At 48.7% G+C, this 24596-nt stretch overlaps 1 protein-coding gene across 1 annotated transcript in view; it reads left to right on the forward strand.

The window, feature by feature from the left end:
* The first annotated feature begins 421 nt into the window (after positions 1-421).
* Positions 422-24596, forward strand: part of RUNX3 (RUNX family transcription factor 3) — an 85583-nt gene continuing 61408 nt past the window's right edge. The window contains exons 1-3 of the mRNA XM_056846944.1: positions 422-670; positions 14303-14459; positions 23910-24014. Coding sequence (XP_056702922.1) covers positions 422-670; positions 14303-14459; positions 23910-24014 — 511 coding nt within the window. The remainder of the gene's footprint in view (positions 671-14302; positions 14460-23909; positions 24015-24596) is intronic.

Genomic DNA, 24596 nt, shown 5'->3' on the forward strand with positions numbered 1-24596 from the left:
TTTAAAATAAGGGCTCAGGTGAGTAGGCGGGGCTTCTGGGCGCGGCCCCGCCCGGCTCCCTCCGATTGGCTCCCCCCGCCGCTCGGCTCCGCCTGGGAGCCGATACACCCGGGCTCCCGCAGGCGGCCGCCGACACTCTCGCGCGTAGCTCCGGCAGCGGCACCGAGGGGGCGTCCGCGGCCAGCTGCAGAACAGCGCCCCCTGCAGGCCACGGGGGGTGCCGCCGCCGCCCTCGGAGGAGGAGGAGGAGGGAGCCAGCCAGCCGCGGGCAGGGCCGGGAGCCGTGGCCGCCCCCGCCGCCTGCCGCCCGGCCCCGCTGGCCAGCTGCGCCCGGCGGCCCTGGACGGCCCTGGCCCGGCTGGGCTGCCCCGCTCCGCCGCCAGGCCCGGGCCCCCGCGCCCCGCTGACGCCGGCTGTTGTGATGCGTATTCCCGTAGACCCCGGCACCAGCAGGCGCTTCACGCCCCCCTCCACCGCCTTCCCCTGCGGCAAGATGGGCGAGAGCAGCAGCGGCGCCCCGGCCCCCCGCGGCCGCCCCGAGCCCCGCTCCGTCGTCGACGTCCTGGCCGACCACCCCGGCGAGCTGGTGCGCACCGACAGCCCCAACTTCCTCTGCTCCGTCCTGCCGTCCCACTGGCGCTGCAACAAGACCCTGCCCGTCGCCTTCAAGGTAAGCCCAGCCGTCGGGGGGGGGGGAAGGGCGCCAGATGTTTCCTGCCCGCCCCGCGGTCTAACGGACCAGGCAGCCGGCGGGGATGGGGGGGGGAGAGGAGGAGAGCACCCAGCGCAAGGAGTCCGCTGGCACCCAGCGCTGGCTGGTTTGCCTCCCCTGCCCCGCTTGGCAGCTGCGGCCAAGGGGGTGGGGTGGGGCTCAGTGGTAGAGCCTCTGCTTGGCGTGTAGAAGGTGCCAGGTTCAATCCCCGGCGTCTCCAGCTAAAGGTCCCCGGTTCCATCCAGTAGAAGGCAGCTTCAGCTCTGGCATGGCATATAGGAAAACCAAAGCAAACAACTGGGCGTTTTAAAAATTTGGGGAGGGTGCTGGGGCTCAGTGGGAGAGCATCGGCTTGGCATGCAGAAGGTCTCGGGTTCCATCCCCGGCATCTCCAGCTAAAGGGACTAGGCAAGGAGGTGATGGGAAAGACCTCTGCCTGGAGGGCTGCTGCTGGTCAGAGTAGACAATGCTGACTTTGATGGACCGAGGATCTGATTCAGTAGAAGGCAGTTTCATGCGTGTATATTTCATATGACTTTTGGGGAGGGGCCGTGGCTCAGTGGTAGAGCCCCTGCTTGGCATGCAGAAGGTCCCGGGTTCAATCCCCGGCGTCTCCAATTAGAGGTCCCAGGTCCCTTCCAGTGGAAGGCAGCTTCGACTCTGGCATGGCATATAGGAAAACCAAAACAAACAACAGTGCAACGTTTTAAAATTAGGGGAGGGGCTGGGGCTCAGTGGGAGAGCCTCTGCTTGGCATGCAGAAGGTCCCAGGTTCAAACCTAGGCAAGTAGGTGATCAGACCTTTACCCGAGCACCTGGAGAGCCGCTGCCGGTCAGAGTAGAGGATACTGACTTTGATGGATCGAGGGTCTGGTTCAGTAGAAGGCGGCTTCGTGTGTTCAAGGTCCCAGGTTCAATTTCTGGCATCTCCAATTAAAGGGACTAGGCAGGTAGGTGATGTAAAATACCTCTGCCTCCCTCCCCCCCCCCAGAGCTGCTGCCGGTCTGAGTAGACAATGCTAACTTTGATGGACCAAGGGTCTGATTCACTGGAAGCTGGCTTCATGTGTTCAACTCTGGCATGTCATATAGGAAAACCAAAACAAACAACTGTGCTGTGGAGGGTGCTGTGGCTCAGTGTTGGAGCATCTGCTTGGGGTGCAGAAGGCCCCAGGTTCAATCCCTGGCATCTCCAGTTAAAGGGATTAGGCAGGTAGGTGATGGGGAAGACCTCCGCCTGAGACCCTGGAGAGCCGCTGCCGGCCTGAGTAGACGATACTGACGTTGGTGGACGAGGGTCTGATTCAGGGTCTGATTCCGTAGGAGGCAGCCTCCCTGGGACCCACTTCTGGGGCGAGCGGCTGCAATAGGGTCTCCCAAGGAGGTGGCGGGTTTTCAAGGGAAGTGGGTCTGGCAGCGGGAAGCCTCCCCGCGCCGGGTGTGGGGCGGGCCGGAGCGCCCAGAGCCTCCGGGGTGGGGACGCGAACCGCCAGCCTGCCAGATGCGCGCCGCGGAAGGCGCCGCTAGCGCCCAGCCCGCCTCCCCGGAGCGGCTCCGGAGCGCTGGGTGGTGTTTCCCCCGCATCCCCGGGCCAGGAGAAGCGGCGGGCAGAAGGCGGAGGAAGCCGGTTTCCATTGCCACGAAGCGCTGGCGGTGGGACGGCGGAGCGAAGGAAACCGAAAGAGGGAAATTCCAGTTAGAAAGGAACCAACACGACCGACCCGGCCTCTCTCCCCAGACAGCTCAGTAGGGGCCGGCGGCATTTGGGGCTCTGGGGGGTCCGAGGCCATTTACGCACGGGAGGTTTTGCCTTGGCTTTGCCGCTCTCTCATGGGCCTTTTCCCCATCCGGATTCTCAAAACTCAACAATACGCCCCTGTACAGAGTTTTGAGGATTCAGATGGGGAAAATGTGCATCGAAAGAGTGGCAAATCCAAGGCAAAACCTCCCGTGCGTAAATGGCCTCGAGTTTCATCAACTGTCACCCCAGAGATCCGCCCAGACCCCACCCCACCCCAGCCCTCGCAGGCCAGCGCTGAACACCCCCGCCTGCCCCTTCCCCGCTGATCCGAATTCGGACTGATCAGGAGTGGTAGAAAGGGTTCAGGGGTTGTGGGGTGTGAAGGGAGGAGTGGAAAGTGGAGCGGGGGGGGGGCGTTGAGGCTGGCATGGGTGTCCCAGTCGAGCGGCTGGCAAGAGGATGGGGTTGATTTCAGCCTCGCGGGCGAATCCCCTTCTCCAATCTGGTGTCACTCCAGTTCCCAGTTGAAAATTCCTCCCAGGCGCCAAAGATGAGGCTCCGGCACCGTCACCTTGAAACCTTCGGGCTTTTCTGCCCCGAGGGATAAATGAATCCGCTGGTACCCGCTTGGTAGCCTTTTCCCGAGAGGAAACTTCGGCTTGCCTCCCCCAATCCTGGGGAACTCCGGATCGCCTGGGGCAGCCCCGGAAGGGCACGGACGCAGATCGGAGAAAGGTCCATCTGGCTCCCGCAAGGATTGTAGAGAGAGCTGCCGTTCCCAGTTCAAGCCGTGCGGGGGACAGAGCCGCCACCAGTAAAGGGCCCCGATCCAAATGACCTTCTAGATTAGAATGATCCCCCAGTGCTCCCCTTCAGTAGTATCCAGTTGAATAAATAGTCCGGGATGTTTTCCCGTGGCCGCTGGTTACAAAGGAACTTTCCCCTAGCAGGTCCAGGCCAGGATCCCAGTTTTGAACGCATGAAGCTGCTTTGTACTGAACCAGACCCTTGGTCCATCAAAGTCAGTATTGTCTACTCAGACCAGCAGCGGCTCTCCAGGGTCTCAGGCAGGGGTCTTTCACTTCACCTACCTACCTACCTGGTCCCTTTAACTGGAGATGCCGGGGATCAGCATGCCAAGAAGAGGCTCTACCACTGAGCCAGGGCCCCTCCCTAGTTTTGGTGCTCTCCAAATTCTCAGGAGGTAATCCTCCTATCTCCTAGCCTGTCTGGGGTAGATCCCGCAAGCTTCAACCCTCTTGTTCCAGTATGGTCCTATTAAGTATCTGGCTTTGAAACTGCAATTTTGCTGTTTTGGGTTTATTTGTTAACCAGTTTCTGGTCCTCATGGTAGGGGGGTGTCGGCGTTTAATATTTAAGAACATAAGACCATAAGAAAAGCCACCCTGGATCAGACCATGGCCCATCAAGTCCAGCAGTTTGTTCACACCATGGCCAACCTGGTGCCTCTAGGAAGCCCACAAACAAGACGACTGCAGCAGCATTGTCCTGCTTTAGTATACTTTTAATAACCTTTAATATACACAATTGATGCATTTTTAAAAAATTGGGTGCACCTGCGTTTAGACACCCATGGAAACTAGCAGCATTTGATTTCCAAGCAGGCTCAAGACTAAAGGGGCATCCTACAAAGAGTTAGACCCTTCTAGGGCCATTGAAGTCGATGGGTTTTTATAGGGTAATGGTTTAGGACCGCGTTGTTAGATGTCATTTATGCATGGGAAGTTTTGCCTTGGATTTGCACATTTTCCCCATCTGAATTCTCCAAACTCTGTATGGGGGCTTATTTTGGAGTTTTGAGAATTTGGATGGGGAAAATGTGCACCTGAAGAGCGGCAAATCCAAGGCAAAACCTCCCATGCAAAGAGAGACTTTGCAAATGCCTTTGCGCCTTCCTACGGACTGCTGAAAATGAACGTCTCTTCCCGGGTTCGAGTCCGGAGTGACTGCGGACAACGTGCACCCAAATCGACGGGTTTAGACGGGAGGAGCTCTCCACGGGACCGTGGCGTTGGTTAGTTACTCCCCTCTAAACCCATCAGGGTTTTAGAAAGCGTCACACCGTTTAGGGTTGGATTCATCCCTCTGATGGAAGTCGGCAGGGCTTTGGCCAATTCTGCATAGGAGGTTTTGCTTGGATTCGCCACTGGTTCTCAACAAGGGGGGAATTCCCCCAGGGGGGGATTTTAGAGTTGGGGGGGGGAGAGAATTGGGAACACTATTCAGCAAAGTGTGATGTCCTGTAGATTATGTATGATTCGTAAAATCGTAGCTTGTTTTTAATTTTGAGCTCGAGTGGGAAGGGGGGGGAATTATATTCTGAACGATGATGAAAGGGGGGAATGGAGCAAAAAAGGTTTAGAACCACTGTGCTAGATGCACATGCTCAAAACTCAAAAATGAGCCCACCCCCCGCAGAGTTTTGAGAATTTGGATGGGGGAAATGTGCATCTAGAGAAGCAGCCAATCCAAGGCAAAACCTCCCAATGCATAAATGGCCTGGGGGTGGGGGGAGAGAGGCTAGTTTGTGGGCTGAGCCGGAGAGGACCCCCCCCCCTGGCCTTTGCGGTGGGCCCAGCCACCCTCCTTTGGGCGTCCTGGCTCGGCTTTCCACCCAAGGAGGCGGCCTGTTGTTTCTCCCCCCGGGGAATTGGGTGGCTGCGCTGCTTATTTTTTTTTTTAAGCAAAGTTTCCGCCGCCTTGTTTTTTCCCCGGGGGGAAGTTCTAGCTTCTTCTCTGATTATTTCATTCAGTTAGGAGCAGCGTTTGAAGTTTAAAGGGAGTTGAGGCTAATTAACTAGCTGAGATTTTTTTTACAAAATATATATATAATAAGATGCAATCTCCAGCAATGATGCTGGAGCGACTCGCCTCTATCTGATCAACCCGATTCTCCTTTCTTTCTTATTTTAATAAAGGACTATTAATCTCGCCCCGGTTATTAAATCGTTTTTAATTTAATTTAATTCCGGGCTTCTCTCAGGTTAAATAGATCTCTCTATTTTGATCTTGCGTTCTAATTTTTTTTATATAAAAAAAACATCCATTTCCGAGTAAATCGGTTTTCAATTTGATTTGCAACAGAAATCAAGCTCGACGTCTTCAACGGAGAGCGCAAAGCGTTTGAAACCTGTGCGGTTGACTTCCAAGTAAATGCGGCTGTGTTGGGGGTTCTAGCAACAACAACAATAATCATAATGATGATGATAACAATAAAATGTTTTGCAAAATCATGAGAGGCTAGATGCCCCAGTCCAGTTGAAATTAAGCCCTTTTAAAATTCCCTTAAAATGCCCCACCTCAGAATTAACGCTGTGAACTTGTGCGAATTTACCCTGGAGTAAATCCATTGAACAAGGTGGGTCTTTCTCCCGAGTAAGCACATGTCTCGTGTTGCCTTGTAATACTCTGACTATATTTAATGCGTGCAGGGGGGCTGATTCAGGGGGCAGGTCGGACCGTGGAGTGCCCCATAAGCACTTGGGGGGGAGGGGAATCTCCGGCACCTCTGTTGTTGGCAAAACAAAACGGACTGTTCTGCCATCTTTAGAAGCCAACTGGATGTACTGAAGTCCGGTTGCTGCCCTAAGAGTTTCCACAGTACTGCAAAAAAGAAGCCCTTCTCAATCCGATTTAATTCTGCTGTGATAGACTAACAGCGCCGCCCTGCACAGGGTTACTCCAGTCTAAACCCATGGATTTCAGTGGATGTAGACCGAAGGACTTCTGTGTAGGGTTGCCCTGTCCCCCAGGAGGTCTAAAATCCAACTCAGGGCAAAAAGGCACTCCAGTCGGATTCCCTGCTCCAGAAGGCTGCTCCACTGCTGGTTGAAATCAACGGGGGGGGGGGGGGAATGCTGAAATCGGGCAGGATCCTGGTGCAATTTTCGACAGGGGGTGGGGTGGCGGCGACCAAGGGATGGGAAGCTTAACGGCCTAAGGGATGCCCAACAGCCTGCAAGGAGTGGCGAGAGAAAAGAGAAGTGGCAGTTAAAAAAGAGCCCACGCGCACATGCGGGCTTGGTATTACCTGTATCTGTCATTGCTTAGGGAGATTAATAAAACCACAGCCGTTAGGTCTCCACTACTTGTGGATTTGTGATCAGACCTTTACACAGACCCTAAGCCAGCCAACTCAGAGGTAGATCCCTGGAAGGATTTCCGGAATCGGCTGGCTGCTGTACCTGTAGGTATGGGTAGCAGGGAATTGAAAGGAATTGGAACCATCCTGTGAAGGTGACATGAACCCCACTTCCCAACCCCTTATGGGAGCCTATGCTTGCAGCCTGGTTTCTGCCCCTTTCCTATAGAGGTTTTAAATATGGGATGTTATCTCTATGGGGCCAAAAGCTTCAACTGCCCATCTCCACACGCTAAGCCTCTATGAAACGGACAGGGATGTTTTCGCCAGGCCTGTTGGCAACCACAAATCTTACCTGTAACTACTTGGAGAACCCCCTTCATTTCAGTGAAGCATTTCCGCAAAGGAAAAAGCGTAGGAATAATTTTGTTTCCTAATTTTTTGGTAAGGGGAGGGTAAATGAGTTTGTGATTGTGGATTAGCCGTGGAAGGAAGGAGATTTGGCTGGCATTCCTTATAGGTGGCACACATCAAAATAATGTATGGTTTCTTGTTATTACAAAGCACTATATAAAACGGTGAAGTTAGCACACCGTTCTAGGTAGTATCCCCCCCCCCATCCCAGTCCAATCATTACATGGTGCAGGGCAGTAATTCCACCCCACCCCCCACTGTTTTTTCAGATAAACAGATTCCAGGTGAAGGAGAAATGGACGAAATGGATCAAGATTTTTATACCAAGTATGCCAGGGGTGTTGAACCTGATTGCTACAAGGGCCGGATATGACATAAATGTCACTTGGTCGGGCCAGGTTATGCCTTGCAAGCCCAGATGGGGACTGCGGGTGGGTAGGTGGGTGGGTGGCTGCCTTAGTTGGCTTGCGGGCTGGATAAGACTTCTCAAGGGGCTGGATCCGGCCCTCGGGCCTTATGTTTGACACCCTTGATCCATACCATCAAGACTTTCCAGGGGAGAAAAGGCGTTCTTGCTTTTAAAGCTTGTTAAAATATATATATTATTTTGCTTGAAAGAGAGCCAAGGTCCATGTGAGTTCTTACCTGGGAGTAAATCCTACTGAGCTCAGAGGCCCGTCTGAGTAAATACACATAGATTTCAGCCAAACAAAAGTAGCTAGAAGGTACTCTAGTCCTGAATGGGTTTGTTCCTGTTTGCTGGCTTAAAATGAAAGGGGCAGTACATTGGAAGCAGAAATGGAAAATCTTTTTTTCCCCCTTTTAGTGGCATTGATTGTTAAATACTTGCTGTGATTTTTTTTTAACGTTAGGGAAAACTCTATTGCAGCATCACTTAATTAAAACAATTATAATGATTATTTTTTTTATCTGAATCTGCTCCTACACAATTAAACAATCCAGTGGCACCTTAAAAGCAAACAGAATTTATGCCAGCAGGAACTTGGTTGAGTCAGAGCTCGCTTGGTCTGATGAATGGCAAAGGGCCCCTGGCCTTCTGTTTTATTCTTCAGCTACGAACACAACTGCAATTATTCACACAAGAAGCAATAATGCTTTCTTCAATCTCTGAATAATGAAAACAATAAATAATAATACTTCTGGCATCGTTAAGACCATCAAATCTTCTTTTTGATTTTCCCCCCTACATGAAAGACCCTCTTTAAATAGCATTAGACTTTTATCTAATTTTGTAATTTATATTAATTTTGCAGTTTTATTAAGTCAGTTAATTTTATGCATAACTTTTGGCTAGTCAAACAGACCATATCAATAAACTTACTTACTTACTTACCTGAAAGACCCCAGTTCAAAGCCCCAACCCTGTCTGCCATGGAATCGCTTGGTGACTTTGGGCCAGTTGCACACTCTCAGTTTAACCTACCTTGCAAAGGTGTTGTGGGGACTAAATGGAGGAGGGGAGACTAATGTACTGCTCCAAGCTCCTTGAGGCTCCTCCTCACTGCCAGTCTTCCAGCAGCAGGTGGACAAACACATGTCAGGGGTGCTCTAGGCTGACACCAACAACAAAGGGGAAAAAGATTTAACCCTAAAAACAACAGAATTAAGTTCCCAAAGGTCAAGGCCAAATGCTATACAATATAAAGGTTATGTCAATACAAAGTATGTATATATTTATTCCCCTGACCTGGCTGGCCCAGGCTAGCCTGATCTCATCAGACCTCAGAAGCTAAGCAGGGTCAACCCTGGCAAGTATTTGGGTGGGAGACCACCAAGGAATACCAGGGTTGCTGTCAGAGGAAGGCACTGGCAAACCACCTCTGTTCGTCTCTTGCCATGAAAACCCCAAAAGGGGTCGCCATAAGTCGGCTGCGACTTGAAGACACACACACACACACACACACACACACACACACACACACACATTTATTCCAGGCTAAAGTCAATAACATATGTAAGGCCCTGCAATAGCCTACAAAACCAACATGGTCATGTAAACCCGCAACACAAATAGACATATAAAATCACAAAATTAGACTTTGACCAAATGCGTTTTGGCCAAATGGCCCTTCTTCAGTGGTCAAAACAAGCACAATTCCAGACTAAAAATTTACATAACGTTCTAAAACTCTTTATGACTGTGGGCATAGTGCATTCTGGAACAACAAGCAAATAAATAATAAAGCCCCTTCCAACTATAGATAACAAAATATTTTTTAACTCTGCCACCTTGAGCTGTAAAGCTCAGGTGCATTTAGCAAATGATTTATTTGGGGGAGGGGGAATGATACACTTATTTATTATTTGACTTTTATTCTGCCCTTTGCTCAGGGATTCTGTTTTAATCTAGACCCTGTGAGGTGGGCCGGACCGAGGGAGGGCATCTGGCCCATGGCCACTCGACGATCTTCATGACACAGTGTAAATTTGAACCCAAATCTAACGCTCTGGCTTCAGGCCCACCACAGTGCCTGGAAACGTACTACGTCAATTATCACCAAATTCACAGAGGCAGCACAAAAAACTAATATTTAATAATTGCATGAACACAATACAGCCAAAGTCGATCCCTTTCGGGTCCTGTGGATTTCAGTGTAATCTCCTGTTGCTTCACTTTGGGCTGGAACTGTGACCAGCCAATGTTTGAAATGTGGTGTTGCAAGTTTCCCAAGTTACACAGAGATCTTCCTTTGGTTGGAAGTGGGAGCTGGGATGGTAGTGTTTTTTTTTTTTTTTTAAGATCTTGTTCGACTCACTTGAGACATTCCTTCCCCGCAACTGAGCTGCCTGCTTTGCCCAACAGGTGTTTATTCAGAGTGGCCTCTATCCAATTAGGAATGTATCAAAACCCCAAAGCAGACGTTTGGCTGGGCCATCTATCAAGGAAGAGGCGTAAAGAAAGCTTTTTTCCTTACCTATATAAATCTCCTTCCCCCACCCACAACCCTGTTCGGAGAATAAAACTGAAATCACACCTACATTTTCAAGGGCAGGGAGGTTGGAATGAGCCAGCCAGTCACCCTTCCGGTATGATTATCAGTAGATTCGGAGACTCAGTTCAAGCTCATCTGAAACTGCCTTTCTGAGATTTCACATGCGCGTGCACACTTTTAAGGCCTGATTTAAACCTGATGCTGGCAGGTTTAAAAAAGAAGAAAGGTTGTTTTTTATATGCTGACTTTCTCTACCACTTAAGAAAGAATCAAACCGGCTTACAATAGGTGGTCTGATTCAATTTTGGCTCAAAGTACCTGCTGTTTGCTTAAGCTGGGAACCTAACGTATCACCACCTTCTGATGGAATGCAGTTGATGTGCATGAACCAAGTTTATACACCAGGTTCACACATGCGCCTTGCATGGAGCATGATGAAGGGAAATAACTCCAGCAACCTGTGATGTATGAATGGAGGTATGCGGGTTACCTGGAGTTAGAAGAAGAGTTGGTTTTTATATGCCGACTTTCTCTACCACTTAAGGGAGAATCAAACCGGCTTACAATCACCTTCCCTTCCCCTCCCCACAACAGACACCCTATGAGGTAGGTGGGGCGGAGAGAGCTCTAAGAGTTGTGACTAGCCCAAGGTCACCCAGCTGGCTTCATGTGGTGAAGTGGGGAAACAAATCCAGTTCACCAGATTAGCCTCCGCCGCTCATGTGGAGGCATGGGGAATTAAACCCTGTTCTCCAGATCAGAGTCCACCGCTCCAAACCACGGCTCTTAACCACTACACCACACTGGCTCTGTAGCATAGAAGCGTGCCTGGCCACCCCCCACCATCAGTTCAGACATTCAGTTTTGGTATACTAGCCATGCATAGCAGGAGTATGTGCTGCCTGCAGTCTTCCTGGTACTCGCGGCCACCATGTGTGAAAAGGAGCAATGTGCATATTTTCCATGCTCACACAGCTTCAGTGCAGCACAAAGGGGACGCCAGATTTTTTTTAAAAAGACGCATTAGTGCATATACCAAAGCCCACGGGAATGATATTCATTGCCCCTTTTCATATAACATGGTGAACAGGCGTATTGGCAGGATTGCAAAGTAGCGTTTGTTCCCTTTTATTGTGGTTGGAGCTCCATAACAGAATGTCTGAACATTGGCTTTAGACCTATCTGAAAAGCAATTCCTGATTCTTCTGATCGTAGGACATTGTATTGGGGTGGAGCCTGAGGGGGCGGGGCTTGGTGAGGGGTGGGACTTTAATGCCATAGAGTCCGATTGCCAAAGTGGCCATTTTCTCCAGGAGAACTGATCTCTATCGGGTGGAGATCAGTTGTAATAGCGGGAGATCTCCAGCTAGTACCTGGAGGTTGGCAACCCTATCTTACGTGTGTGTTCTTGGAAGTAAGTCCCACTGAGTTAATTTATTCATATCTTATCCTTCCTCCGAGGAGCTCAGGGTGAGCCCTTTTTCTTCTTCTTAACCACGACAGTGGGGCTTATGCTCAGCAAAAGCAATGCTTACAACGTTAGTGGTAGAAACCCAATGCTTTCCTGGATGTAAGCTCCACTGTATAGAACTGATTGGGGTTCTGTGGAGGGCCAGTGTGGTGTAGTGCTTAAGAGCGGTGGTTTGGAGCGGTGGACTCTGATCTAGAGAACCAGGTTTGATTCCCCACTCTTCCACATGAGCAGCGGACGCTAATCTGGTGAACGGGATTTGTTCCCCCACTCCTACACATGAAGCCAGCTGGGTGACCTTGGGCCAGTCACGGCTCTCTTAGAGCTCTCTCAGCCCCACCTACTTCACAAGGTGTCTGTTCTGGGGAGGGGAAGGCAAGGCGATTGTAAGCTGGTTTGATTCTTAAGTGGTGGAGAAAGTCGGCATATAAAAACCAAGTCTTCTTCTTCTGAGTAGATCTTCTTAAAAGGGCACTGTAAGGGAGCAAGCAGGGCTGTTCAGCTGGAATTTCATTCTACTCTGTAGGCAAATTGCATTTCATGCCCAGCTGGAGAACTTTATCTTTCTTCTTACTCTCTCAATTAAAAAGGAAATGAAGGGATGTCAATGCTCTCAAAAATCTCACTTAAAAATCTACCATTTTTTTGCCCCATCTAAACCAACCTGTGTCAGTGACAAATATTTATTTATTATGTTTCTGCTGTAAAGTCACATCTGACTTATGGCGACTCCGGTGGGGTTTTCAAGGCAAGAGGAGCTCAGAGGTGGTTTGCCATTGTGTGCCTCTGCATCACAATGACCCTGGTATTCCTTGGAGGTCTCCCACCCAAATGCTTGCTAGAGTCGACCCTGCTTAGCTTCTGACAAAGTCAGGCTAGCTTGAGCTGTCCAGGCCAGGGCATTTAATAATTTGCTTCAATTTAATAATGTAGGGATGGTTTAATTGGTAGATGAATTAAAGAGATACCAGAGAGGATGCTATTCAGCCCAGGTTAGAGCCTTCATCCGTATGAATTTCAGTGGGAGACATCATGCCCTGTGTGACAGGGCGTTAATTCAGAAGGCACAGTCTGCACCATGGTTCAAATTACTTAAAAGTGACCACCTTAGAGCCCAGTATCTAGCTAAGATTTCAAATTATAACCTTAGAGCAGCGTTTTCTGCTCTACGCTTTGAAACCATGCCCACGGCTGTTTTAGTTGGGTGGTACAAACAAATCCCCAAGGATCAATGCTTGTGTATCTGCAATACCCGTGTGCAGGAGGATTTACCCCATTATTTACTCCATTGCCCACACTATGCACAGCCCAGGACTAAGTTTCTGGATGGGCTACTAGTGGGTACAAACCTCCACTCAGAAAAGGAGAAAATCGTATTCTTGCTGTCTGACTCCAATGAGTATATTTCTCATAGAACATCATTGTTTGCTCTGGCAGCAAGGAAAATAAGAGCTAAGATAGTTAGCTCTAGAGCAGAATCCCACAAATGATGTTGTTTTTGGTGCTTCGTATCCATGTTAACCCTACTAGATTTTATTTTCTTGTACATGTCTCTTTTAAATATTGTATTACTTTGTAGATGATGTTTTGTGAAGGCCTATGGCCACATACAAATAAATTTCTCACGTACCAGTGGGAGACATGTGTTTACTCAGAAATAACTTCCACTTAATTTAATGCGACTGACTTCCCTGTGAGTGAGCATCACACAATCCAAGCCTCATGCATGTGTGAAATGGGGAAATCGATGGGAAGTGAAAGTGCTCTATTTTGCCTTGTTCTCATAGATTCATTAACCTGGAGGGACCAGTTTTAATTATTGGGACTGTCAATTGAGGTCTCACTTTAAAGGTCTGCTGTGGTTCTGGGGTGTGTGACTCTGACAGGGAATCTGAAAAAGAAACTGAATGATAGCCTCGTTTATACTAGTGAGTGGCAACTTTAGTTTCTTAAACCAGAAGTGTATGATCTAGCCAAAGCAAAAATTCTTTTAAAATCCCGTTATTGTCACCACGAGAGCATTAAGAAAAATAGAAGAACAGAATCTAAACAGTCCCATTTCTAACACCGTATTGCCCCCCAAAAACAAACAAATAAAAATGTGTTCTACTTACCCATTGAAACCAAGAGGGTTAACAGTCCAAACCTAAGCAGAGTTACCCCTCTCTAAAGGGTTTAGAAGGGTGTAACTCTGCGTAGGATTGCATTGTAGGTGAGCGGATTTTTTAAAGGCTTGATTTGGGCTAGACTGCGGCCCAAATAATCCCATACTTCCTCCAGCATTTAAAGAAGGAACCTCATGGCTTTAGTGATACGTAGATGTATTTCAGCCCAAAACTCTTGAACTGATTGGTAGTGGTCATAATTAATAATATCTTATACAAACATGGCTGGCCCCTGTATCAATCCGAGAAGCTTCTACAGCATGTCAGCAAGGGATCTTTGTGTGCTCTGGGGACCCCCTGGGTACACTGGGGAAAAAAACCCCTTGAAATGTACCAAAACGGAAACAGGGAGAAAAAGCAAGAGGTGTAGGGAGTCCAATTCCAGACCCTCAACGTGCATAATAGATTTCACAACTGAGATGCATCGGTTTAAGATTTGTGCTCAGTGTTCAGTTTCTAACGGCCTCTTCCCGGACGAACTTGATCCTCTCCGTGTTTTCTCAATGGGACATCCACAAAGAACAGCAGGGGTTGCTCTGAGGCAACGAAGCCACAGAACTGCAGCCTGAGTCTTGAATTTCCCACAAGATTTATGCCCCATATTAAATGGTGCCCTTGAGTGCCACGCCGGATTGCAGCTCCAGAGTCGCAGACTGTACTCGAGCGGTTATAACGATAGGGTTATAATAAAACCCTGTGTTTCCTTCCCCCTCCTCCCGGTTGTTCTTGCCGCTGGTTTCTAGGTGGTAGCCCTCGGAGATGTGCCAGATGGGACTGTGGTGACAGTCATGGCCGGCAACGACGAGAACTATTCGGCCGAACTCCGGAACGCCTCTGCGGTGATGAAAAACCAAGTGGCCCGGTTCAATGACCTTCGCTTTGTGGGACGGAGCGGCCGAGGTAAGGAGCCTGGAGGTGAATAAAGGTTCCAGAGCAAAGCTGGGCAGGAGGCAATGGTCCGTTTCTAAATTTTATTTATATATATATATGTGTGTGTGTGTGAAATTTTATTTATATATGTGTGTGTGAGAGAGCCAGCGTGGTGTAGTGGTTAAGGTTAATTAATGAAGTAAGTCGTATTTTTGAAAAACTAGAACACTGCTCTGAATTCCTTGAGGAAATGGGTGGTAGACAAAAATGAATTAAAGAAATGAAGCGGAAAGATTTTAATATGGGGTTGTTGGAGGTAGATTTGCCAGCCTCCAGGTAGTAGCTGGAGATCTGCTGCTATTACAACTGATCTCCAACTGATAGGGATCAGTTCCCTTGGAGAAAATGGATGCTTTGGCAATTGGACTCCACGGCATTGAAGTCCCTCCTCTCCCCAAACCCTGCCCTCCTCAGGCTCCACCCCAAAAACCTCCCGCCGGTGGCAAAGAGGGACCTGGCAACTCTAGTTGGGGGAAGAGTTGTTTGTTTTCGTTTTTGAGAGGCAGCAGAAGTCCAGGCGTCCTGTCCTGCAGTAGAGGATCTGATCCTGCTTTGTTTCCTGATGAGGGTTGGAGCCTGATGAGGGTGGGGTTTGGGGAGGGACTTCAATTCCATAGAGTCCAATTGCCAAAGTGGCCGTTTTCTCCAGGGGAACTGATCTCTATTGGTTGGATATCAGTTGTAATAGTAGGAGATCTCCAACTAGTACCTGGAGGTAGGCTAGCCTGATCTCATCAGATCTCCAAAGCTAATCAGGGTTGACCCTGGCAAGCATTTGGATGGGAGACCTCCAAGGAATACCAGGGTTGTGATGTCTCTGAACGTCTCTTGCCATGTAAACCCACGGGGTCATCAAAAGTCCAATGTGACTTGACCGGTGTGTGGAGGGGAATTTATTAAATATTTGGCACTGACACAGGTTGGTTTCGATGGGGCAAAAACTGGCAGATTTTTAAGTGAGATTTTGAGATCACTGGCATCCCCTCATTTCCTTTTGTTTGAGAGAGTAAGAAGAGAAAGTGATAAAGTTGTCCAGCTGGGCATGAAAAACAGTTTCCCTACAGAGTAGAAGGAAGTTCCAGCTGAACGGCCCTGCTTGCTCCCTTAACTGTGCCCTTTTTGGAAGGTCTACTCAGAATCCCGCTCAGGTCTAGATAGATTTTTAAGTGAGAATTTGAGATCATTGATATTCCTTCATTGTACTTTCCCCCCCCTAATGTTTCATCAGCAATGTTGCTGCTTTTAGAGTGGGAGGTTGTTGTTTTTTTGGCGTGCACCGTCTCTGTAACATTTGTGTGGGGTTTGTATGGGCTCCTTCTCAAGGGGTCTTGCTGTAGCCACGCGTATCACGTTGTCCCTCCCAGCACTTTGAATGCGGACATACCAAACCTTGCAAGATACCGGTACTTTTTTTTAAGGCTTAGTGATCTTAAGAACGATTTGCGTGTAATAACTGTTTACTTGTTGCTCTAGTTGAAACCTAAATAATTTACATTCTTTCAGACATTTCCGCTTTTCCTGTTGGCTCCTGCCCCGAGTTGCAGGCATTTCTTTCAGCCTCTCTCGCTCCCCCTACTTAACTGCTTGCAGGTTGATGAATGGAAAATGTTTTGCTTTTATGAATTAAAGCTTTCATTTCTGTACTCAATTATTCGCCGAAGTCCCCTCCCTTCCCCCTCCTCTTTTTCCGTCCTCCTTCCACAAATTTCCAAACTGAATGTAGCTCGATCCGAACTTGACTCTTGAATTCATTACGGACCCCCACACACACCCCCACACACACGCTGTCGGGTCTCCGTGTCTGGGCTAAGAAATTACGGTAGTCTGGAGTCCTTGGGAAATGTCAGGGATTGGGTTTCCACTTCAAACAAAGCCCATGGAAGTCATCAGAAAGGCCTTTGTCTTTAGGTGTAAAATCTCATGCAGAGGGGTCCAAGATCTGTGCTCAAAAATCTCTCATTTTGTAGCAGTAAAAATGATTGTGTGCAGAGGGTAGGTTTCTGTAAATAGGTGTCCTTAGGGCCAGCATCTAGAACCCCTGTCGATTTATCACATTTCCCTCCTCCACCCTTCTTCCAAGGAGGTCAGGGCGGCGTATACAGTTCTTCCCTCCAAGATATTTTCTGCGCGACAAGCTTGCAAGGCAGGTTAGACTGAGAGTGTTTGACTGGGGAAGACTTATCTGTGGAGCTTTGAAGGTAGGGTTGCCAACCTCCTGGTACTAGCTGGAGATCTCCTGCTATTACAACTGATCTCCAGCAGATAGAGATCAGTTCCCCTGGAGAAAATGGCCGCTTTGCCAGTTGGACTCTATGGCATCAAAGGCCCTCCTCTCCCCAAACCCTGCCCTCCTCAGGCTCCACCCCAAAAAATCTCCCGCCGGTGGCGAAGAGGGACCTGGCAACCCTATATGAAAGGCTGTTTTTTAAAAATCAGGTGATGTTACTTAACTCTGTGCCTTGAAAAGTCCATGGACTTCAACTGTCTATTTCTATATGCTAAGCCTCTATTAAAGGGACAGGACATTTATCTCCAGTCCTATTGTCAACCCTGTGGCTGAGTGGATTTGAACCCAGGGCTCCTCAAAACTAACCTCACACTCTAACCACTGCACCAGATAGGCATAATAAGGTGGTGGAGTGAACGGTATTTATTTGTTTATTTATTTCGTACACTTTTACCCCGCCCTCCCCAGCCAAAGGCCCAAATGTGTGTGTTGCAGTATATCAGAGTATCAGATGAGAATCTGGAAAACCCAGGTTCTACGCATCCATCTGCCATGGAAGCTTGTGAGGTGGCCTTGGGCCAGTCTCTGTCTCTCAACATAACCACCCTCACAGTAGGGTTGCCAACTTCCAGGTACTAGCTGGAGATCTCCTGCTATTACAACTGATCTCCGGCCGATAGAGATCAGTTCACCTGGAGAAAATGGCCACTTTGGCCATTGGACTCTATGGCATTGAAGTCCCTCCTCTCCCCAAACCCGCCATCCTCAGGCTTCGCCCCAAAAACCTCCTGCCGGTGGCGAAGAGGGACCTGGCAGCCCTACCTTGCAGGGTTGTTGTTCTGATGACAAAGTGGAGGTAGGGTTGCCAACCTCCAGGTAGAAGCTGGAGATCTGCTATTACTACTGATCTCCATCAGATAGAGATCAGTTCCCCTGGAGAAAATGGCTGCTTTGGCAATTGGACTCTATGGCATTGAAGTCCCTCCCCAAACCATGCCCTCCTCAGGCTTCGCCCCTAAAACCTCCCACCAGTGGCAAAGAGGGACCTGGCAATCCTAGGTGGAGGAGGAGCAAACAATGTTGAAAGCTACTTTGGGCCCCCACTGGGGAGAAAAGTGGGGTATAAATATCTGAATAAATACAGAATTAAAAAATGGGATGTTTTCTTGACTTTGAGGAGTGGGAGAGGAGATTTGCTTGTTTGAAAAGTTTACCAGGGCATGGGAAACCTGGGGTGTCAATGAAGAGGTTTCTTTAAATTTTTTCCCCTAGTGCACAATTTTTTTCTATGTCCTTAATTCCCCCCCACACACACACACACACAGATTTCCCACCCCTGAAGGCAGCCTGCTCCCTTTTCTCAAAGTGGTGCATTTGCAGAGTTGTTTCACTCCTGTGGGAGTACTCAAAGTGACTCATATAGAAATGCTAACAGTCGGAGTGGTGTAGTGATTAGAATGGTGGCTTAGGCCTGGGGAGGCCCAAGTTTCCTGTTCACCGAGGGACTTTATGCTAGTCATTTTTTCTCGGCCTGACCCACCTCACAGGGTTATTGTGAGGACACCGTGGGGATAAGTAGAACTATGAACCCCTTGGGGGGGAAAGGTCGTATTTTAAAAAAGAGTACTAAATCAAGCACATAAATATTGTCTCATGGTTCCCCATTTTTCTTGAGGGGCAGGATGTTCCAGATGTATAGAGGGAACGATTTGGCAGAGGAGAAGGTAGTCACTGGAGGAACTGAAAATTAGAGTCTTGAAGTGGGGGGTGAGGATAACATGGGTGTGCAGCTTGCTTTTGGGGGAACTGATACTACTTTTTATGGCTGTTATGGGTTCTTTAGGAGCCGGCATGGCCTAGTGGTTAAGAGCGGCAGACTGTAATCTTAGAGAACCGGGTTCGATTCCCCACTCCTCCACATGAAGCCTGCTGGGTGACCTTGGGCCAGGCACAGTTCTCTCAGAGCTCTCCTCAGCCCACTCAGAGGCAGGCAATGGCAAACCACCTCTGAACGTCTCTTGCTTTGAAAACCCTACCGGGTCGCCATAAGTCTGCTGTTACTTAGGGTTGCCAGCCTCCAGGTACTGGAGCAGAAATTGCACATATACTACAATAGTCAAGCTAAAGGAAAAGAGCAGTAATGGCTCTAAAAAATTGTACATGAATGAGTATTCAATGAAAAAGTGAGTTTAGTGCCAAAGTGAAAACTACAAAAATTAACAAATTTTTTGTTAATTGTTTGTACTTACAAAATGCTAAGAGTACAAACTCGATACAACAATATACAACAGGCAAGGATTCAGTTCTTATCTCATTCAATCACTTGTAGTCCCTTAGGACTTATGTACAGTTCATATAACTCACTTTTTCATTGAATACTCGTTCGCGTACAATTTTTTAGAGCCATTACTGCTCTTTTCCTTTAGCCTCCAGGTACTAGCTGGAGATCTCATGCGGATAGAGATCAGTTCCCCTGGAGAAAAAAATGGCTGCTTTGGCAATTGGATTCAGTGGCATTGAAGTCCCTCCCCTCCTCAAACCTCACCCTCCTCAGGCTCTGCCCCAATAACCACCCGCTGGTAGCAGACTAGGCAACCCTACTACTACCAGGTCCTTTAGATGTTTTTGTCATGTTGGTTTACAGATGACTGAGTGGAACATGAGAAAAGCAGGCAGGTATTCAGACATTCAGTGTTAGTCTTAGGGCAAAACTACATGATGTAAATATATATATATTAATGTTGTATCCCCCCCCCCCCCCGTCACATGGCATCTACAGGAAACATACTTCTCCAAGTGCTCCAGGGCTGGAAAGTTCCCCACAGTTGCCATGTACCATTCCTGGCTGGTTAAAAATTGTATTGTGTAGTATAGTCTTTAAAGATATCATCAGCCGACCCCAATATGGCCTTGAAACTCCAGCACCAGCTTGTTTTAGAACATTATATCTGTTGGCCACCATCAAAGCAGAGCAGGGAGAGTTGCCTGCGCTGCCTGGGCAAAAGCCAGGAGATTTTGAGGGCAGTGCCTGTGGAGGGTAGAGTTCACAGAGGATGGGACATCGCTTCTGGGTAACACTCTAGGAATTTGCCCTAATCTCTGTGATAAAGACCATAGACACATGGGGGAAATTCCTGGAGAATCATTATGGAGGCCTTTTCCCTGCAATGTTTTTATACCGATCCTCAATTTCTCAAGAGTAGATGGCTGAGGGTGCGAGGGTGGGGTGGGGGAGATTACCTGCAGCAGATGGACAAATGGCAAGCCTAAGAGTAAGGTGGAGAAGTGGGGTCTAGTGCAAGCTAAGTAAGCAGTTTACACCCTCCAATTATGAGAGGCCTCTAAATAAAAAACAAATTACTACATTTCTTGTTTTACACATTTTGTTAATAATCCTATGGGCCTCTTAACATGACATTGCTCAGGTTCACACAGCATGTCTGAATCCAGCCCTGCTGGTGTGTCTGGTAGCAAAGTAGTCGCTCATCAATTTTTGAGCGAGCAGCTTCCAGCCTAGGGCTTCTAAGGTTGCCAGGTCCCTCTTTGCCACCGGCGGGAGGCTTTTGGGGTGGGGCCTGAGGAGGGTGGGGTTTGGGGAGGGGAGGGACTTCAATGTCATGGAGTCCAATTGCCAAAGCGGCCATTTTCTCCAGGTGAACTGATCGCTATCGGCTGGAGATCAGTTGTAATAGCAGGAGATCTCCAGCTAGTACCGGGAGGTTGGCAACCCTAAGGGCTGCCAAGATGCCCGCTGTGGTGGGCAACTTGCTCCTTGGAGCAGCAGGAGCAAAATGGGGGGGGGATTAGTGTCAGCAACTGTCTGAGACGGGATCTTCTCCTGGACTTATGCAGGCTGTAGAAAGTGGCCATGACTGGCTTTGACCTTCAGGCTGCCAACCGCTCCTGTGGCTGCCCCGATGGCAAGAGGGCCGGCATCACGATGCATAACTCCTACCATTTTGCTCCTGGGGATGCCAGTAGGGGGCTGGCGACCCTATCCAGCCAGCAAAGTTTATTGAACATCTTGACGGACAATCATCAAGTACTTGAAGGACTGTCATACACAGGATAATGTGGAGCTGTTTTCTGTTGCCCCAGAAGGCCAGACCAGAACTAATTGGTTGAACTTAAAAGAGTTTTCAGCTAAACGTTAGGAAGAACTTCCTGACAGTTAGAGCAGTTCCTCAGTGGAACAGGCTTCCTCAGGAGGTGGTGGGCTCTCCTTCTTTGGAGGTTTTTAAGCAGAGGCTAGATGGCCATCTGTAAGCAATGCTGATTCTATGACCTTAAGCAGATCATAATAGGGAGCACATCTTGGCCCTCTTCTGGGCATGGAGTAAGGGTCACTGGGGGTGAGTGGGGCGGGAGGTAATTGTGAATGTCCTGCATTGTGCTGGGGGTTGGACTAGATGACCCTGGTGACCCCTTCCAACTCTATGATTCTAATATCCTGCTGAAGAGTTTTAGAGAACTGGAAAGCTTGCTGTCATTTGGGTTGGTCATAATAAAAGTCCTTCTGTGGCTGAGTTCTTGATTTTTAACCTCTTGATTGTTAACACTAAACAACAGTCCACAGACGGTCCTCGTCCTTTCCACTGAAGCAAAACAATAGCTTTCCCATTGCTGTAATTTTCTCAGCATGTTTAAATTTTTGGCAGTGCAAATGTAATGGAAGTTTCCACAGGGGTGTTAAGAACTCTGAGGAGTACTTTACTGTGGCATTTTAGGGATGAATGTTAAGGAGGGACAACCTCCTCTGGCGGACGAGCCGCTTTACATTTGAGGAAAGTCTCCTTAGGTTGGAAGAAGGCTCCAGACTTTGCTGAGCAAAGCCGAAGGATGCAGGCCCACCTCGCCCCAACCACAAGCCTCAGCAAACTTTGGACTACACCACTTCTGAATACAAACGTGGGACTATTTCCTCATGTTGTTAAAATAAAAAACCCCAGCACTTAGAAAGGTAGATATCTGCGAGAAGGCAGGGCTTGAACCCTGCTCCCTGGCTTTCCTCTGCAGAGAGCTTTTAACATGGTGGGGGGGACGGACATTGAATGCGCTTATCAGCACTGAATTGTCACAGCTGCAGGAGTGGGCTTTTCTGAATTTATGGATTGTCCCAGTGTTGCTAAATTTCTACACATCATGTTATGTATTAATTTACTATTTGGACGAAGTGGCTTCATTCAGACACCAAGTATAACCAGTTACATGGTGAGAGTGGTGTGGTTAACAGCGGTGGTTTGGAGCAGTGGACTCTGATCTGGGGAGCCGGGTTTGATTCCCCACTCCTCAACATGAGCGGTGGAGGCTAATCTGGTGAACTGGATTTGTTTCCCCCACTCCTACACATAAGCTCAGTTGAGTGACCTTGGACTAGTCACAGCTTTCTCAGCCCCACCTCCCTCACAGGGTGTCTGTTGTGGGGAGGGGAAGGGAAGGTGATTGTAAGCCGGTTTGAGTCTCCCTTAAGTGGTAGAGAAAGTCGGCATATAAAAACCAACTCTTCTTCTTCTACTTTAAAATGTGTATGGGTTTGCATTCACACACACCCCCCCCCATTTTTCCTCCTTGCAGCTGTGTGCAATGCAGGAGTTTGGGTTAGAAACCAAACCCAGCTCTCTGTTACATAAAAACACGGTACATTGGTGGATTGAAGTCAGTTCCCCTTCCCCAGTAACCAGGATTCTAAAGCAAAGTTTTATCCAGGTTAAGAGACCCATCTAGGGAGGTGGGATTTACAGTATAGCCTGATCTCTTCAGATCTTGGAAGCTAAGTTGAGTTGGTACTTGGTCTGCCAAAGAAGACTCTGCAGAGGAAGGTAATGGCAAACCACCTCTGCTTCTCACTTGGCTTGAAAGCCCCTTTGCTGGGGTCTCCATAAATCGGCTGCGACTTGACGACACTTTAACACACACAAGAGACCCAGCTAGTGAAAGGAAAGGAGTGCCTGCATGGTGTATTGGTTAAGAGCGGTGGTTTGGAGCAGTGGACTCTGATGTGGAGAACCGGGTTTGATTCCCCGCTCCTCCACATGAGCTGCGGAGGCTAATCTGCTGAACAGGATTGGTTTCCCCACTCCTACACATGAAGCCAGCTGGGTGACCTTGGGCTAGTCACAGCTCTGTTAGAGCTCTCTCAGCCCCACCTACCTTACAGGGTGTCTGGTGTGGGGAGGAGAAGGGAAGGGGAGTGTAAGCCGGTTTGATTCTCCCTCAAGTGGTAGAGAAAGTTGGCATATAAAAACCAACTCTTCTTCTTCTAACTCCTGGTAACCCGCATACCTCCATTCATACATCACAGGTAGCTGGAGTTATTTCCCTTCATCATGCTCCATGTAAGGGGCAGGTGTTGGGGCGCATATGTGAACCTGGTGTATAAACTGGGTTCACGCACATCAACTGCATTCCATCAGAAGGTGGTGATACGTTAGGTTCCCAGCTTGAGCATAAAGCAGGCACTTTATGACTGAGCCAAGACTGAATCAGACCACTGGTCTATCACAGTCAGCTGTCTATTCTGTAAGGCAGTGGCTGCGCAACATCTCAGGAAGAGTTCTTCTCCCATCACCTACTTCTACCTTTTAACTGCAGATTGTGGGAACTGAACCTGCAACCTTCTCCATACAAAGCAGATGCTCTACCGCTGAGCCACAGTTTCTCCCCATGAATATGACAGCATGAAGCTGCCTTATTCTGAGTCAGACTATTGATCTCTCAAAGTCAGTCTTGTCTACTCTGACTGGCAGAGGCTCTGCAGGGTCTCAGATGGAGGTCTTTTACATCAACCTCTTACATAATCCTTTTAACAGGTGATGGGAGGGGTTAAACCCAGGCTCTTCCTCCTCATCATAAGCCAGAACCTTTAGCTTCAGGTCATTTATGCAGGGAAGTTTTATCTGAGGTTCGTTGCTCGCTGGACCCAAACCTTCCCATTGGGAATCTATGCACCAGCAGTCTCCAAGCTCACATCAAGTCCCTGCCCCTTTAAATGCTGCTTTGTAATTGGCTTACTTTGTAGTGCTTACTGTGATACTGATATCAGGACATCTGTTCAAACGGGTTGTGATGGAGACCAACCTTGAGAAGCCCCTGCTTAAACAGAGTGTGACTTTCTGAGTGGCCGCCTCCACGTCTCTTTGCTCACATCTTGGGCTCATGGATGCTTTTCTCTCTTCCTCTTCCTCCCTCCTCAGGCAAAAGCTTTACGTTGACTATCACAGTCTTCACGAACCCCACCCAAGTGGCAACCTATCATCGAGCCATCAAAGTGACTGTTGACGGACCCCGGGAGCCGAGAAGTAAGTGGCTGCTTTGTTTGGAAAATGTGCATGGCTGGTTTGTGAGACCGCAGCGAATTCGTGTGCATTGTGGGTGTCGTTTTAGCGTTTAAGATGTGGCCAAGTTTGGTGGCGCCTGGACCTACAGCTCCCCTTTACATCGGCGGTGTGTTCAAGGGCCTCTCACGTGAGCACCTCCGATGCAGCATCCCCAAGGGATGCTGCCCTAATCTGGGCAGTGCAATGGACACTGTCCAGGTGACTCATGCAACTGCTGCCGCTACATTTTACTGAGGTGCTGTGTAAGCCAGTGGCTGAGGAAGCTGTTTCGAAACGCTTTCTGCTCCACAAAGGCAAGTTGAGTCTGGGAACAGGATCTCTGTGGAAGATCTTAGCTGACGGGCAGGCTCGTAGGGGAGCAGGTGGTCTCTAGCCTGGCCCCAGACCCAGGACTCGGAATCTTTCCTGGAAACTAATCAGAAGTCGTGTGTTGTAAGACTGGTAGGATACATCAGCTGTAATTTACACCAACCAGCAGTCTTGCTGCCACATGCTGAACACTCTGAAGTTACTGAGCATCTTCAAAGGTCAGCATGGTGACTC

The sequence above is a fragment of the Euleptes europaea genome, chromosome 3 (genome assembly GCF_029931775.1).
Source record: "Euleptes europaea isolate rEulEur1 chromosome 3, rEulEur1.hap1, whole genome shotgun sequence".
Classification (NCBI taxonomy): Eukaryota; Metazoa; Chordata; class Lepidosauria; order Squamata; family Sphaerodactylidae; genus Euleptes; species Euleptes europaea.